We start from the raw sequence: 17,793 nt of genomic DNA on the forward strand, positions 1-17,793 counted from the left end.
ATATTAACTCTTAGGATCTAAAGAGATTGTTTCTTCAAATTTAAAAGAGAACATGCCCATCTTCAGCTTCTAAAGCACATTAGAATTCATAGCAAATGTCATAACCTACTTTCTATTGAAACATGTATTTTCCAGAATGTCTTTCCTCTTTTACCTGAATGTTTAACACCTGAATCTTCAAAGACTCTAAATATACATTATCATGGCATAACTTCTTCTCCAACATGAAGAAAGGAGCAAAGAGAGAGACCCAGCAGGATCACAGGTTGTGGATCAATGTCATCACGTGATCTTTGTGCTTAGCATTATTAACATGGGATCTTTTCCTAGCCTTTCTAACTACTGTGCTTCCCCGAAAATAAGACCTACCCAGACCATCAGCTCTACTGCATCTTCTGGAGCAAAAATTGATGTAAGACCTGGTATTGTATTATATTATATTGTATTATATTATATTATATTATATTATATTATATTATATTATATTATATTAGACCAGGTATTATATTATATTTATTATATTATATTATAGACCTGGTTTTATATTATATTAAAATAAGACCGGGTCTTACATTAATTTTTGCTCCAGAAGATGCATTAGAGCTAATGATCCGGCTAGGTCTTATTTCAGGGGAAACATGGTAGTATAGGTGTTCTCATCACATGTACCTTCTAAAGCCACCAAAACAAAAGTGCATTTGCCTTTGAGTATTACAGAACAGTGAAGATGCTAGAACAAAAAGACCATGGTGTGAAGACAGTATAATGAGTAGAGAGTGATCCCAAATTGATTCCATGTAGTTGAAAGTCTGTCATTAAATTATCTACCAAGGCACATCTACTTTGTTCTATATCTGACTCAAAATGGCTCTAGAGTAATCAGGCCAATATGTAGTATTACTGATATACTCTTTTCATTACCTATCTCTAATTGCACTATATGTATACTCCAACACTTTAATCCAGGGCTGGCAGACTTCTTCTATAAAGGGCCAGATCATAAACATTTTAGGCTTTTCAGACCATATGATTTCTTTTGCAAGTACTCAACTCTGCCATTGTAGCATGAAAGCAGCCAAAGATGATACACAAACAAATGGACATAGTTGTGTTCCAGTAAAGCTTAATTTACAATAGGCAAGTGTGCTGCATTTAGCCCATAAGCCACAGACCACTCACGCTCAGAAATAACATAGTAAATCTGTAATCAGGAATGGGATTTAGGAACCCAATTAAAGCCTTATTTGACCATATTACCATATTCACTATTTGCAATAAACTCTATTATAGTACCTAGACTTTTATAATACATTTTAGAATTTCTATGTGATGTCTACTTACCAAGATTGATTAACACTCAATGATACCTATTTTTATAGAATGGTGTTATATTCTAAAAATTATAATACATTTAATACATTTGTTTCTCAGTGTAGCATTAAAAACGAATGGTAATTCAAAATTAAGTACATGAATCAATACAACTAAGTTAATGTAATATTGGGCCCAGCATTTCAACAGAACTACAATTTAGTGCCTAATGATCAAAAGAAATTTTATACATTAACAAGAGGAAGCAATTAAGAATTTGGCAACTAAAACTGCTCAGCTTTAAAATAAATGATTTCCATTTCATGGTTTACATTATATTTTATTATCAGAGAAACAGATCTGATGCATATATAATGTTAGACTAAACTTTCTGGCACAAAATAAGATGATAGAAATACAAACACAAAAGACCTTTCAATGAAATCACTGTACAGCTTACCTACCTGCTACCCAATCCACTGCAATACCCCGCACTCCATTTTCTCCTATTCCTTGGGTAATGATGTTTGTAAAACCAGATCCATCTGGTTTGACTCTACGGATTGCATTATACGATTTCTCAGAGATGCTAAAATCACACCAATAAATAAAGCCGGAAGCTATATCCACGTCCACATGCAGTGCATTTCGTCCTGGAACGTTTAAAAAAGATCATGAAACAAGGCTCTTGCTGGAACTAGAACTTTTCAATGCCTACCCTTCCTCTCAAACCCTCATTCCCAACTGTCTGCTCTGACTATGCCCCCGTTACAAAATAGAACTGTTTGTTTCCCAGGCGAAACAAGCACACCTACCACCCAGATCTTGGTTTCTCACATTTCCCACAGTAAGGAGCACTGGCTCCTGGGAGAAATGGATGATGACAGCTTGATGTAGGGAAGTACGAGGTGAGCCTGGAACATCTCATGGTACCAGGAAGCAAGGAAGCACTCAACATGAATGAGATCATGTCAAAAGAACACAGCCACTTTGAGGATCCCCCTAGTCAAAATGGACCGACTGGAGCATCAGAAGAGTAAATATGTTAAATGATTGATAACACATTGAGTTAAAAAAGAAAAATCTGGAGTTCATAGTGATAATAAATATTTTTTAAAGATTAACCGGGTAAAAAGGACAGCTTTCCTAGAAGAATATTACCTAATAAATGTAGAAGAAATGATAGAATAAAAAAATTACCATTTTGCAATCCTAATTAATCGTTTCAAATAAGAATCATCAATAGCTGCTAAAACCAATGGGTAAAAGGCACTTGGAGAACAAGGTATTCATTGGGTGCCAAAGTATGACCCCAAAGATTTCACACCAGTTACAAAGGGAAAAAGACGCGTATACAGTTAAAAGGCTGGGATTTCATGGTGACCACCTTAACCAACTGATCAAGTTTAAGTATCACAAAGAGAAGGACAAGTGACATTATGTTCTTAATAAGATTCTGTGTCAAGTACACAGCATCACCTATGAAGTATTCTTGCAAAATTGGTGTTCAACCCCAATTTAATCAAACCATTAGACTTAATTTTCATTTCATGGGAAGTACAAGCTGTAAATTGAAAAAAAGTTTAAATGACACCAGGAGACATTCCAAATACAATGGTATGGGCAGGTATGAATCTTGATTAGATCTTGGCTGGAACAAAACAACAGCTATAATAATATTCTGAGGCCAACTGGAGAAATATAAATATGAATATTAGATGATAATGTCCTTAGGAGCTACATGCTAAAGTATGTAGGGGTGAAGTACCATGGTATCTGTGATTTATTTTCAAAAAGTTCATTAAAATGTATATATACACATGCATACACACCCACATACAACCACACAGAAATTGAGAGCTCAAATGTGGTGAAATGTTAACAACTGTTGAATCTACCGTGTTTCCCCGAAAATAAGATCTAGCCGGACAATCAGATCTAATGCGTCTTTTGGAGCAAAAATTAATACAAGACCCGGTCTTATTTTACTATAATATAAGACCGGGTCTATTATAATATAATTTATAATACAATATGATAAAATATAATACAGGGTCTTACATTAATTTTTGCTCTAGAAGATGCAGTAGAGCTGACAGTCCCGCTAGATCTTATTTTCGGGGAAACATGGTAGGTAAGAGTTTAAGGATGTTAACTGTACCTTTCAACTTTTCTGCATTTAAATTTTTTCAAACTGAAAAGTTGGGAGAAAAAAATGATTGACTTTATAATATCTTTACAAGATGTTAACTCAGATGCATAACTTTTTAGATACGGGAAAACAAAGATGAGCCATGAGTACATGTGAATCCAGCAGGAGCATGTGCAGTGCCAGAACACTGACAGCTTTCACCATAGGTTTTCTGTCTTTTCTGACCATTTCTCTCACTCCTTCATTCCCTTCATCCTTTCTTCTTCCCTTTCTTCATTAGCCTGTGACATACTGCTTATGATGCTACTAAACACTTAGCTCCTCTTGTGGTAACACACACCTAGAAACCTCTTGGCTCATCTAGGAAGCGAGTGATCCTTTTCTATGTTCATGGTACGCAAGCCAAAAGCGCTGCAAAAATATTAATTATTAAGAAGACTAATACTCAACTCATCAAATATATATTGATAAATCAGACTGGGGACTATTTCATTACTATTCTAAATAGTAGTATACTTGTACCCTAAACCTCCATTAATTAATAGTCAGAAACAGGGTACAGTTCTTCTGAGCACCAACTCCGTAATACTTCTCGTGATCTCCTGCTACATTGTGTGTTGCTCTAGGCCTGTCATTCTCAGGGTGGTCCAGGAACCGGCAACGTCAGCATGCCCTGGGAACTTGTAAGGAATGAAGATTCTCTAGCCCTACCCCAGACTATTAACTCAGAAATCCTGGGGATGGGGCTCAGATCTGGTTTCAACAAGCCTTCCAATTCTGCTGCACCCTCTAATTTGAGAACCACGCGAGGCTGAGACAGTTGAATGGGAAAGACAAGCTTCATTACGTGCTGAATCTAAACATAGAGACATGATTTATGGCACCAAGGATTTCCATGTGGCACCAGATGGAGTCAAATCTGACTTATATTGGAGTTGGCATACCTTGGCCTGCCACTGGCACCATGGCTTCTGAATGATCTGACAAGTCCAAGCTAAAGCCTCTGATTGCAGACAGCATCGAAACAACAATGAAAGAACTGTATGGAGAGCAGGTCTGATTATCAGGATTGAGTTTAAATCCAGTGGCACAGGCGCATGAGAACCGTCCTCCTGGTACGGGCAGGCAGATCTGCTGACAGCCATTCACATTGTTGCTACAGCCATTTGAGGATTGGGCAGAATCTAAATGAAATCAAAATCAGTTTATAAGTTTTGAGCCTCCATACTTGCCTCTCCATCTCAAACATTTAAAATTAAAGCACCAAATAATGCACTATAAAAATAAATAAGAAAATATGATATCTGAGTTAACAAACTCAAAACAATATTAGAGAAACTAGAATTTATGCAACTAACACCTAAAGGTATGAAAGCAGGACCACACCTATTATATAATAGTGAGAGAATGGAGCATCAATTGTATTTCTTCCACAAATCTTGTAAGAATTAAGGCAGCCAGTATACAAATTCTAATTTTTTCCCACTCTTGGCCTAAGTGCTGGCATTTAAAATTATATCAGTTTAATTATATGATCAACAGTGTGATGTGCAGTTTTTATAAAGTATATTAATAAGAGTATTTAAAGGGTTTTTTTCCACATGCAATAAATATAAACACCAAGTGGCAAACTAGTTACAGGACAGCTAACAAACTGATAATCTTTGGTCAGAGAGTAAAATAAATAATAAAAAATAATCTGTAGGTGATAATGTTAATTTAAAGGGTCAAATCAAAAGTTAGATTATTTCGGAAAAAATATGTTGACACAGGCAACATCTAAGAGTATTCCTTTTAAGATTAAAAATTCTATCTGGTTAACACTTTCCCAGCAGTAATTCAATTAATATTTACTGAGCACTTCAATGTGCCAGAACTATTCTAGTCACTGGGTAGAGAGCAAGAAACAAGACAGATAAAATGACTGCCCTTATGGAGGTCACATTCTAACACGAAACACAGGAAATAAACAGATAGGATAATATGTCAGCGAGTGCTATGAAGCAAAAGCAAAACAAGGAGTTTAAAGTGATGGGGAAAGAATGGAAATAAACTTACACTGAAATCAATCTGGCCTTTCAGATGCCAAATTGGTCTTTGACACTTAGCCATGCTTAAGACATTTAAGACATTATCATTTTTTAAATATTTTGGGTAATAGCCATTTGCATGCATGTGTATGTACATGGGTCTGTGTATGGGCATGTGTTTATATAAGTGTATATATGTAAATATATTGTTCATCCATGAATATATATGTTTCAGTAACAAATACTTACTGTGTCTGTGATAAACTCGAAGGCCCCTCAGATCTGGAGTATTATCTCGAAAGACCACTTTGTTGGACCCAGTGGCCTTGTCAACTCTTTCAATGACCTCATAATGTTCATCAGTATAATAAAGGAAAGGCCCATAAACAGCAATTCCCCAAGGATGGGAAAGCTGGTTTACCAGGACCATTCGCTCTGTACCATCCACGTTTCCTCTTTCAATCTAAAAGATCAGAGTTTTCATTATAGACTGATTCCTGGTGAAATGAGACACACATTTAAAACTAATATTCTCTTAATAATACCTCAAATTTATACAGCACTCTGTCCTTTACAGACATTTTTCATATCTATTTTCTGATTTGATAGTCACAACTGCACAGAGCAGTAGGTCAGGCAAATGTCATTGTGCCCATTTCACGGATAATGAAGCTGGAGTCGAGTAAGTCAGTCAACTTTTCTCAGATCACATGGTGAAGAAAACGGGCCTGCATGTGATATTCTAGTCAAGGACACGCATTTAATGTCTAACTGTGGGCTATTACACAGTTGACTGACCCCGCATTTAACATCTCCACCAACAATTTCTGCAACGGGGATAGGAAACGTGCTCCACACAATCACAGAAGACAGCAAGACTGGATGGGGCAAAGAGTAATGCTGTTATAGCAGAACAGGTAACAAGCCTTAGTCAAAATGATTTGGTAAACTGGAAAAGAACACACAAGAATAGACGTCCCAATGGAAAATGACAAATTGTCTGCTTCTAGAAGAAAAACAAATTATAGACATAGCTCGTTTGATTTCATTCCGAAAACATGTCTAAGTACCTCCTCTGTGCCAGGATGTGAGCTGAGCACTGGCAAGAGAGGCAAACAAGGTCTCACGTACTTCCTCACTGGACAAGGGAGCCCAGCAATTACAAGAGCAGGTTGTGCCCGGGAAAGTGACGGAAGTTCCAGAAGGCTAGAGCACGGAGGATATAAGCTTGTAGGGGAGTTGCTGAGGGAGTAATCTGGACCCGATCAGCTGACCAAGCATGACTGAAATATTTGGAGCTACTCCTCTAGGCCGGGGTTCTAGGCTGAGCAGTAATCTAACCTATTTGCTGTGGTTTGATGAAGACAACATGCCTCCATCATGAAAGCAGGTCCAATAATGAGGGCCATGGTCTAGTCAAGGCTAGAGAGGAATGGCTCAGAATGGTGGAGGTGGCACAAAAAGGGTTGGACCTGAGGAAAGAGGCAAAGGACAAATTACCAGATTTTGTAATGATTAAATAAGGACATGGTTACTAAAATGAAGAAAAAATATGAGGATTCTAGTCTCGGAGAGAGGTTGGAGACTCACACCATTAACAAGCTCACAGATTCAGGAAAGCAGATCAGAAACAGAAATAGGAAGGGAGGGAGGTGGTAAGTACTGTGTAGGTCATGCTAAGTTGTATACAGAAATCATACCACGTGACAAGAGCTTCTTCATTATTGCACACATGTATCAAAGTCTGTAAAGTACTTTCACATACATCACTACTTGTTTTTAATTCCCAAAGTTTATCACCATTACAAGTACAATTTATTTATTTTTTTTCAAGTACATTTTAGAAGTAAGATTAGTCAATGAACTGAAAACCAAATGTACTGCACAATATTATGGACAGCACCAATGTCAAAGACAGATCTCAAATTACTGCCATTTAAAAAGCAAGGAAGAGACTAGCACACATTCAATTCCATATCCAAGGCAATATTTTAATTGATCAGTAATTATTGACTACCATCTTTGTGCCTAGTCCCAGCTCAGCTGCTTAAGCATAGCAGTGAAAATCAAATATTATTTCTTTGAGTGAATGAAATTATATAGTTTCTGCTTCTTATTGCAGAATATAATAAACTCAACCTTAAAGTTTAAAATTACCAGTAAAGGTTGTTTTCACATATGTTCAACCATGTTATGATATTATAAAATAATATGTAGCTAGGAGGGGAGGTTGAGGGTAGAAATTTGCTATATATATATTTTTTTTTTCTTAGTCTCTACAACTGGAGAGCCTGGAGAACTTTCAAAGAAAAGCACTGAAGTCACTAGCACATGAAAGAAATGGCTCTTCATGGACAAATAAGGAAGAAGAAATGGAATTATTTTATCTAGAAATGTAAACATTATTCTATAAGAAACTATGCACATACTATAAAAAATTGGACTTCAACTAGAGCAAGATTTGCTCAAGGGAAAGAAGTTATTGGGAGAAAAGGCAATAAAACACTGGTACAAGTTGCCACGTGAGATTGTTCAAGACCCACTGCCAGACAACACAGAACAATCAGCGTCAGCTACGCAAGCTCAGCAATGACGACCAACAGACAAAAAGGGTGCTCATACCACGCCCCTGCTGGTGACCGCCCAGTAGAGTTTCTGCTCCTCCATATCAAGGGTGAGAAACTCTAGGTGTTCAAGGTTCCCAGTGAAGAGAGTCTTTGGAGATGTGCCATCCATGTTAGCACTTGCAATCTTGGCAGGAACCCCACTGTCAGTTCCTTGGTCTGACCAGTACAGTTTCCTACAACCATGAAAAACACCAACATTTAATGAGACAGAAGGCAAATTAGAGTGAATGCCGTTTCTAATTCAAATATTTAAATGAAAAGATGTGGGTTTCTTTGTCCTCAAGATGCATACAATTCAATGGACAATGTCTGACACATCAATATGTTGGTATATACGATGTGGAGGAGCGCTTAACCAGTGTTCTATCAATATCTGTACACTTCCTAGATATTATTGGGGGAGACGCCATTTTAAATGGTACATAACTAGGAGGTTAGTATCTTCCATTGGTGAGTGACCCTTTAGGTTGGTCAGGCAGATGGAAAGCTTATGACTAAGAAGAAGCCTACATCAGTAGTCAATTCCTTTCTAAGACTCACATATTGCCCAGTACCCTGGGAAGGGCAATGTAAATGTTGTCAGGTATCTCCCTGCTCACTTCTCAGGCTTTGTACTTAATTCTCCAAATCATCATCTACCACAAGACCCGCTACTTTCTTATCTAATATGATTTCAGTGATGAAAAATAAAAAGTTTGACGTTTAACACAAAAAATAGGAGAAAGTAAGAGTAATATTTTTCTGAGTGCAATCCCATTAGCATGCTAATATCAGGAAGTATGTGAACTTTTTCTTACCTTTCCATTTCACAGTGAGATCAATGAATTAACTAGACTCAATTTGCATACTTGAACCCTAATCGCCATACAGAATTACCAAACCTGTGATATATGAAAGGTCATCAAAATATATAAAGGGTTCTTTCTATTTCCACTGAGGACATAACTTCTAGACTTGAATCCAATTTTCAACTCCTTTCTATCTCTTCTCCTGTTATAGCCAACAGACAATCCTTTCATACCCTTTTCTCACAAGTCCTCAAACTCCTTAATTCCATTCATCTTTATTTGCATACCTCTTCCACCACCAATCCAATATACCCATCCCACAAACCTCATCTTCCTCTCTATACTTCTCTCCCTCTTAAGTTCTCAAACTTTGAAATTCTCTTTGACCAAACTCTCCCATCTTTTCCCTGCTTCTATTTTATTTCTCCTGTTGAATCTTCTTTGCCCTTAAAACTTGCCTGAGCTCCCAAACCTCCAGTCCTTCCATGCCTAGACCTCATGTGTAACAATTTTAACAACATTCTCATTTATTCTCTTTATCTCTCATTGTGCCTATCTTTCTAATTGCTAACCCTGCATTCTTGCCATTATTGTCTTTTTCCTCTCCCATTCTAGGCTACCAAACTATGCTGGACAAAGTCACCAAACTCTTGTGAATTCGGAGTTCATTAAAAATTTAAGCTACCCAACCCTAGCTGAGAATATTCACCCTTAGCTGACTTCATATCATGTTCTTCATATAGGTTCTTTCAAGATCGTTCCTATTTTTCATAAATTTCTAATCCCTGGCCCATGATTTTCACTCTCAGTTAATTATTTCTCCATCATTGATCTTTCATCTGCTTTTAAAAATATGCTCAGGTTTCCCTATTCTAAAAAAAACTTTTTCTGCTACATTTTACCTTTTTCTAATTTTTCAGTACCAAACTCCTAAAAATAGTCACAGTTCCTCACCTTCCTTTCACTCTTTAACTCTTTTGTATCTCTAATGAATATCTTGTCTCAAATGTCACCAGCAATTCTATAATTGCCTCAGCCCTTTATTAGTGATCATCCACAGAAGTACTTTTTGCAGCAATTGATTCAACAACATTAACCATAACTTTCTCAAGAGTTTCTTTTACTGAATATACAAGACATCACATCCATGAGTCTCTGTCCCGTTTCCCTTCCCACTTCCTCGAACAAAATTCTAAGCTCCTCTTTGCCTCCTAATCAAACTTGTTGCTCTTAGTTACCTGAACATGTCCTCACTCTTCTGTCACTGTTCTTGACTTCCTTCCCTCATAGAATGGGAGGTATCTTCAAAGCTAGCTCTGCCTAGTGAAATTCTAGGTGTCTTTTAAGATCCAGTCTAAATGGCATCACCTCCATCAACCTGAAAACGTCTCTCTGCAGAACTCTCAAACCAATTTTTTTAGCCTCTCTTATGGCTCTTAAGCATATATAGACCTGGTTAATTAGTGTCTATGCATAGGCTTTATCCTCCTTACTAAATTACAAATTATTGAGGTACCAAAGTTACAGGTTATGTCTTATAATCTTTGTATCTAGCCCATATACCCCCGACCTTGGCAGAGACTGCTTTCGCTGGCCAAAATCAATGTCTCCCTCTTCTTTCTTAGTAAAAAGCTGGACTATATGTTCTGCCTTCTTTGCAGTTAGTTGTGACCATGTGATTGAATTCTCGCTGAAGGAATGTCAGCGGAGGGGGTATGCACTACTTGTAGGCCTGGTCCATAAAAACTACCCAGCACATTCCTGAATGCTCTTCCCTTTACAGCCTAAAGATATCAACACCCAGGGTGACCCTGAAAGTCTCCTACTAAAGATGCCATCAGCCTGAGCCTGGGTTCCTGAATGACTGTGTAGAGTAAAACTTCCTCACACCCTCTGCCCAAATGAAAGACAAATAAACTTCCTTTAAGCCATCACACATTTTGGAGTTTATTGCAATAGTTAACTGATCCAAATTAATAGACCAGCCAATGACAGGAGTACAATAAAGAAGTGTCTGATGAATGAAAAATGAATAATGAATGAGCTTGAGTCTCAAAAGTGGGACTTTAAATCTAAGATAGTCCTTCTTCTGGAAAGGATAACTGAAAACCAGGACAATCAAGCAATCATGGAATAGAATTTTTGCTTTTAGTACCCTTTAAGAACGAGTTTGATTCGCACATCACCGTTATTTGAAGTAGGGAGCTAATACAAATTAGTTCTTCAGCTCCCTTCCAGGACTAAGAATCTGCTCACTTTCAAACAAAAGGTCAAAATCCACTTGGAATGTCATAGTTAGTTCTTTAAAAAAAAAAAAAAAAAAAAAAAAATCAATGCTCATATTTTATAATTTATTATTCTGGTTTATAATTCAGTATCGTAGAGCAACAAATTGAATAACTGATCAAACAAACCAGAGGACTCTAACCTCTGTCCACTAATTCCACTTTGTCCTAACTGTTCTCCCTGCCCCTGGCCTCTTCTACTCCAATCCTAAGCAATCTTTCTGAAATACAAATTTAGTTCTATCATTCCCTTCCTCCAAACTCCCTGGTGGCTCCTAATTTCTCAGAAAAACTAAAATCCACCTCCCCAGCATGACATTAAAGTCTCTCCATGATTTGTCCCCAAATATCTTTAGCTACTGTATTTCCCATCTGGTCAACTGCATCCTACCCTACGCCTCTGGTTCCAGCCCTCTACACAATCATGCTAAATACCACAATGTTTCTACACCTTCAGCACTCACTTGGTTTCAAGTACAACTACCCAGGGCAAGACAGTCTCCATCTACTGGAAGCCTTCTCCTCTTACAAGATCTATTTCAAATGTTATCAACCCTCTTAAAGCTTTCCACATACACTCAAAGTCAGAATGTATACTTCATTCGTATAATTCTACTTTACTATTCCTGAAATTCTTGCTTGTTTGGAATTAATTTTCAATCTAATGTCATTAATTTTAAGAACACAGAAAAAAACACATATCTTTCACATTAAATATAACACAGAGCTATTTCTTTTCCTCACCGATCTATATTTTTCAAATGTCGGCATATGAAATCGGAAAATGTCCTAAGTTTGAAATCTTCCATTTAATCAGACCATAACACTTCCAAACACAGTGCTGTACAGGTGTGAGCCATCTTGGAACACTCACCCATTAGCAGGATCGATAGTGATGCCAACCGGAAAACCTACTCCAAGAGCTGTTCCATCATTGGTAATAAGTGTTTTTCCATATCTGACATCTCCCCGGAGTGTCAAAACCTAAGACATAAAATCACGTATTAGAACTGAGTTTCATAAGAGGAAAACAAAGAAAACTGAGATGAAGGAGAACTTGACACATACAACAAATTCCAAAGCATGATTAGAGATGAATGGGAGGGTTTGGTGAGGTTTAGATATAATTCCTAATTGCATTTCAGGGCTATGAGGAAATCAGCTCAATAGAAAATGAAAGTAAGAAAAGCAAAATCACCTCTCAAATTCCTAGTTTTAATTCACCTAAAATTTCAGAAGAGGAAAAGGGTATGAAATAAAAGATTCAAATGGGCGGACATAGAAAAATCACTGCTGGAGAGAAACTACAAAAGTGCCATCAGAAAAAGATAAGACTCTGGAAGACAAATGGGAACCCCACAGCTCTCCTGCACCCCAGTACCTGAGCCATAGCACCCCGTGGCCCATCACTACAACATAGTTGATCAAACAGTGAGAATTTACTTCAGAGTTCAAGTGAATTCTGTTCCAAGTTAACAGCCTGACTTAAAACCCAAGAGTTCAAATCCCCGCCCTGCCACATCTGACTGAAACAAGTAACATCACCTCTCTGAACTTAGTTTCTTTATTATTACAATGTGGATGATAATGGCACCTTCTGCTTAGAGCTCACAGGATTACCATTTCTCATGTAAAGCATTCAACACAGAACCTAGCAAAACTTTGTTTAATAAATGTTTCCTAATTTTTTATTTGTCCATTTATTGGGCACTTACTATGTGTGCAATAACTATTGTGCCCAGGAATTCTACTAAGCATTATTTAATTCAATCTTTACAATAATTCTGCGAGATAAATACCACAGAATTATATTATGCCCATAATTCTATTATGCCCATCTAACAGATGATGAAAAAGAAGCCTGAAAGGTTTATTAACGTTCCCAATGTTATCTATTTTGAATTATTATTGCTATTATTGTTATAATCACAATGTTAGCAGAACCCTGACGCATCACAGAAAGATGTGGATTACTGGACTAGAGGCAGTCTCTTATAGGAACAAGGCTATTTTAATATGCACCTGAGACGGTCTGAGAGGAGAAACAACTAGTAAGAAATTAGAAAATGCTTGTTGATTTGCATGAAGGTTTTTCTATAAAATTGTTTTTCAATGCAAATAGTTACTTGTGTGTCTGTGTTTGTTTCTCTCTCTGCCCCTCTCTCTGTCGCTCTGTCTCTGTCTCTCTGTCTCTGTCTCTCTCTCTGTGCGCGCGCGCGCTCACACACACACACACACACACACACACACACACACACCCTTCTTCTCCCTCAATCTTCTCTCTAAACCTCTCTCTCCTGTCTGCTATCTTTCTTTCTTCCTACTTGGACTAACATGATTTTTCTTTCTCTTTGCCTCTTTCTGCTACCATTTCTCTGCTTTTCCTAGGCCTAAGGGTCTCTTTAGTTCAAAGGAAAGTTCCTTCCTTGTTTTTTGGAATACTTCAAGCTCTCTCTCACACACCCATTCTGTAGGCTTCACTTTTTAGTTACAAAATGGCTTTTAGTGAATGGGCACACAGCTACCCCTAGTGGAAAACTATTTCTTAAATGTTTCTCTTTTATTTTCAAGTTGGAATTAAATATGAATTACTCTTATGCTGGAAAAGATTTTGTACAGGTAAACAGTAAGTGAACACTATTCTTGTTTTCGTAAGCAATCTAACATTGTCCTGGAAGAGTCACAATTGATAGAACCAAAGGGGAAAACCAATAAAAGCACTAAAATAGCAATTTATCTATGGATCATTATTCTCATAGGTTCTTTATAGATAGTCTAAATATATTGGTGATTTGAGGGAAACAGGGCCTGAGTATCATGAAGTACTTTCACTTATTGAATAATTAACCCCATTTTACCAATAAGAAAAGAGAGGCTCAGAGAAGTTTAGTAATTTTTCCAAGGTCAAACAGCCGATGAGTAGAGGAAACACTGTAGTGTTCCCAGTCACAAAATACATCTTCGTATCCCAAGGTTTTCAATAAAGTATTTTTCTCTGCCTTGACTGCCTTCTCCCTACTTCTTCATTTGGCAGAAATAAATATTGGTCATCTTTCAAGACTGAGCTGACAAATAACCACTTATAAAAAGGCTGCCATTCTCTCTCCCACACTTTTACCTCTGCCCCCAACCACACAGCACTTTATATTCACTGCTTCTACCACACTTATCCCACTGCAGCAAAGGTATTTATGTGTCTAGTTCTCAGATGTGTGAGCTACTTAAAAATCAGAAAAAAAAAACTGTTTTATTCATCTTGGAATGTCCAGGATTAACCATGGGATTGATCCATAGAAAGCACTTACTAGTGTTTGTTGAATGAATGAATAAAAGAGCCAGAAAGCTAGACTCAACGCCAGGTCTTTGGACTCCAAAAGCAAATTACCTTTCCCCCATACCTCACTGCACTGGGGCACAATCACGAACTTCAGGCTTATAAGGATACATAGACATGGACACGCACATGCACACACACACGTGCTCAGTTACTTTTCAACTGGCACCTTTCCAGTCTACCGAATACTAATGCATGAAACATGTTCCCTATTTTGGGAAAACTATCAGTCTAAAAGGGAAGACCTCCATTTACAAAGCAAGAGATCAAGAGATAGAATAGAAGCATATTAATTGTCATTTGGAATTAAGGCAGCTTTGTACTGAGTGGAGTCTGGAGAGATATGAGTTCGGTATTAAGGGTCTTAGGCTATAAATTTTGCCTACATTTTGATGGGAGAAGATATTTTTGTTGAGATTATGAAAAATACCTTCCGTCACTGTCAGAAGGGGTTACACCAGGCTGGATTGCTAGAGTTGTGGTTTATAACACGGCAAAGTTAGAACATTGCCCGGGAATCAGGCAGTGAATGTTGAAGCCAAATTTTTAACTTCTGTGGGCTTCAGGTCTTTACTAAAAAACAAAGGGCTTGAACCAGATGAGCCTCCAAGTTTCCCTGTTAAAGGAGTTGATTCTGCCCAGTTTTCTACATTCTGGGGGTTATCATTTGTGCATATCACAAATGCTCCTCTCATTGTGAATGATTGCTACACTTGCCTGCCCTTGGGAATACTGTGAAGATTAAATGAGATGATGTTTACGGAAGACCTTTGTAAAATGGTAAAGCACTGCCTGACATGAGCTGCTCCTCGCAAACCTGCTCTAAATTAGCCACTTGGCTGCTGTGTGCCCTCCTCATCTTCAGTATCTCTCTTTCTGAATGCCCTAAACAGCAACTGACATTGTAGCTGGGGCGTAACCCAGAATGGTGGATTGTCACTCTCCACGGCACTGTTAATGGTCCCTCTCCAAGACCCTCACTTTGCTTTAGGACGTTTCACTGTCAAAATTATTATGAATTAATAATCCCTTACATGTTTTAACCCTGTCCCAGAGTGGAGAAAACCAACACTAGTCAAGTTACTTCTGATTTACTTCATATGGTTTCATACCTGCACCCCATCTAGAATTTCTTCTGGGAATTGGAGTAAAAAAGAACAGTTATCGCAAAGAGGAGAGTATCAAAGGAATTAGAATCAAGTTTCTACTTTCTGTTTCACTGTTAGAAAAACTGTATTGGAGCCATAGAAAGATTTCCATCTTAGAACAGAGGTAACTTATAAATTTCGTGTGGAACTGAAATAGCATTGAAGATTTGATGAGGAAAGAGAGTGAAAATTCTCTGCCTACTATAATCTTCCCTTTATGCTAAATTCCTTATGTAATTTTTTACCTTTTTATATATTTTTATAAATTATCTAAAATCCTTTTATAAGAACAAGTTAGTACTGATGTTTGGGAGGAGACAAAATAGAGTGGTAAAGATTCCAATAATTTATTTTTAAGTTGGCTTTCCTCCTTACCATCAGAGACTTTGATAGCTAATACTCTCTTTGCTTTTGCTTCTGCTTAAAAATAATTTAAAAATCCATGATAGCATTTCCCGATAATAGATTTTACAAGAATCAGAAAACAGTGCTTGTGTAAGTAGTATTATGGAATCATTACCTCAATTGACTGAGTTCCAGGATTGGTATAATAAAGATTTCTTGATATCCAGTCTAAGGCCAGGCTCATGGAAGAACCCAAACTAGATAGAGGAACAAACACTGTCCTGTTGGTGCCATCGGTCTTCACTCTGTGAATTTCACCCTGAAAATAAGGACAAGAAGAGAGCTGTCTCAAGTCCACCGCTTCTACATGGAAACACTTTCTTCACCGTGGCTAGTGCCAGCTACCGAGGAGTTTCTTTAACACTCCCCAGATTTGGAGAAAAGGCATGGGTTCAGCACCATTGGGTGGCCTCATTGTGTATAATGCTAATGCCAGCAACACTGAAAACACTGAGTTTTAAGTGTGTCACAGGATACACAAGGCTTACCATTCAGACTATCTCTGTTACTGGCTACAGAGCGTTATTTCTTAGCTACCACAGGCCAGAGTCATAAAAATAACCCAAGTTACAAGTGCGAATCAGGCCAGGAGTATATTCTGCATAGTGGTGACAAGTATCAAACACAAAGATCTTTCCTTTCTCCCTCATTTGTATTCTCTTTGCCCCGTCCCCATCCTCACAGGTTTCATTCCTAAAGGCTGAGGAAGGGGCCCAAGGGAATGGGAAAGGAATTGGAAAAATGTTCTTTTTATCCTGGAGGCAAAGATTCTAAATGAAGGCCCTAGCAGCTACATCAAATGCTTTCCTGGAATTCCTTTAGGGAACTACTGCTTTTCATCTTGAGTTATGATCATTTTTATGTTAGTCTAATACCTTCTACGAGTTTAAAGCTCCTTAAGGACAATCTTTGTGGCTGCTGCTTCTAGGCATGTATTCTGCAGTTGAAAGCAGCTAGTTCAGTGCAGAGCAAACAGTAAGCACTTAATAAACACTTGCTGAATGAATAAAGAATACCCAATAGATCAATGTGTTTATTATTCTAAAGCTAAAGAGTTTTCCAACCTTTTCTTGAGGCCAACCTCCGATTTACATTCCTCACTGAGTCAAAACAAATAAATAAATAAAGGGAAAAAATAAAAACTCAGTGGTAAAGTAACTTATTTCTGGACCATTTTCCTTTTATCCACCCAGCCAAAGTTTGCTTATAAGAAGGCATCAGTGCAGGTTCTTTGAAAACAAGTTATATACTTGGAATGTTATTCAAAACTTACTGGATTCTCAACCCAATAGATGAATTCCTCTGAGTCATCAAATTCAACATCATAACCATTCTGTATCCCTGATATGGGAACCATAGCATTGTTGCTCTTCACCTCAGGGTTAAGGGAGATTCCAAAAATTACACTGCGTCTTACAGTTATTAAGAAAGGTTGATCATCTGTAAAAATAGCAAAAAATCAGTCAACATTATATCCCACTATTCTCAGACATTTAGAGTAATAGAACACAGTGGATTGTTACCATCTTTTTTTTTTTTTTTAAAAGATTTTATTGGGGAAGGGGAACAGGACTTTATTGGGGAACAGTGTATATTTTTCCAGGATTTTTTCCAAGTTGCTGTCCTTTCAATCTTAGTTGTGGGGGGCGCAGGTCAGCTCCAGGTCCAGTTGCCGTTACTAGTTGTAGGGGGCGCAGTCCACCATCCCTTGCG

At 37.6% G+C, this 17,793-nt stretch overlaps 1 protein-coding gene across 1 annotated transcript in view; it reads right to left on the minus strand.

Moving 5' to 3' along the window:
- LRP2 (LDL receptor related protein 2) overlaps positions 1-17,793 on the minus strand; it is a 196,547-nt gene that overhangs the window by 68,235 nt on the left and 110,519 nt on the right. The window contains exons 32-38 of the mRNA XM_019727374.2: positions 17,354-17,520; positions 16,196-16,339; positions 12,068-12,177; positions 8,116-8,293; positions 5,743-5,956; positions 4,408-4,647; positions 1,776-1,964 (exon numbers count right to left, since the gene is read on the minus strand). Of these exons, the coding sequence (XP_019582933.2) occupies positions 1,776-1,964; positions 4,408-4,647; positions 5,743-5,956; positions 8,116-8,293; positions 12,068-12,177; positions 16,196-16,339; positions 17,354-17,520 (1,242 nt within the window). The remainder of the gene's footprint in view (positions 1-1,775; positions 1,965-4,407; positions 4,648-5,742; positions 5,957-8,115; positions 8,294-12,067; positions 12,178-16,195; positions 16,340-17,353; positions 17,521-17,793) is intronic.

The sequence above is a fragment of the Rhinolophus sinicus genome, linkage group LG01 (genome assembly GCF_036562045.2).
Source record: "Rhinolophus sinicus isolate RSC01 linkage group LG01, ASM3656204v1, whole genome shotgun sequence".
In the NCBI taxonomy this organism is placed as follows: Eukaryota; Metazoa; Chordata; class Mammalia; order Chiroptera; family Rhinolophidae; genus Rhinolophus; species Rhinolophus sinicus.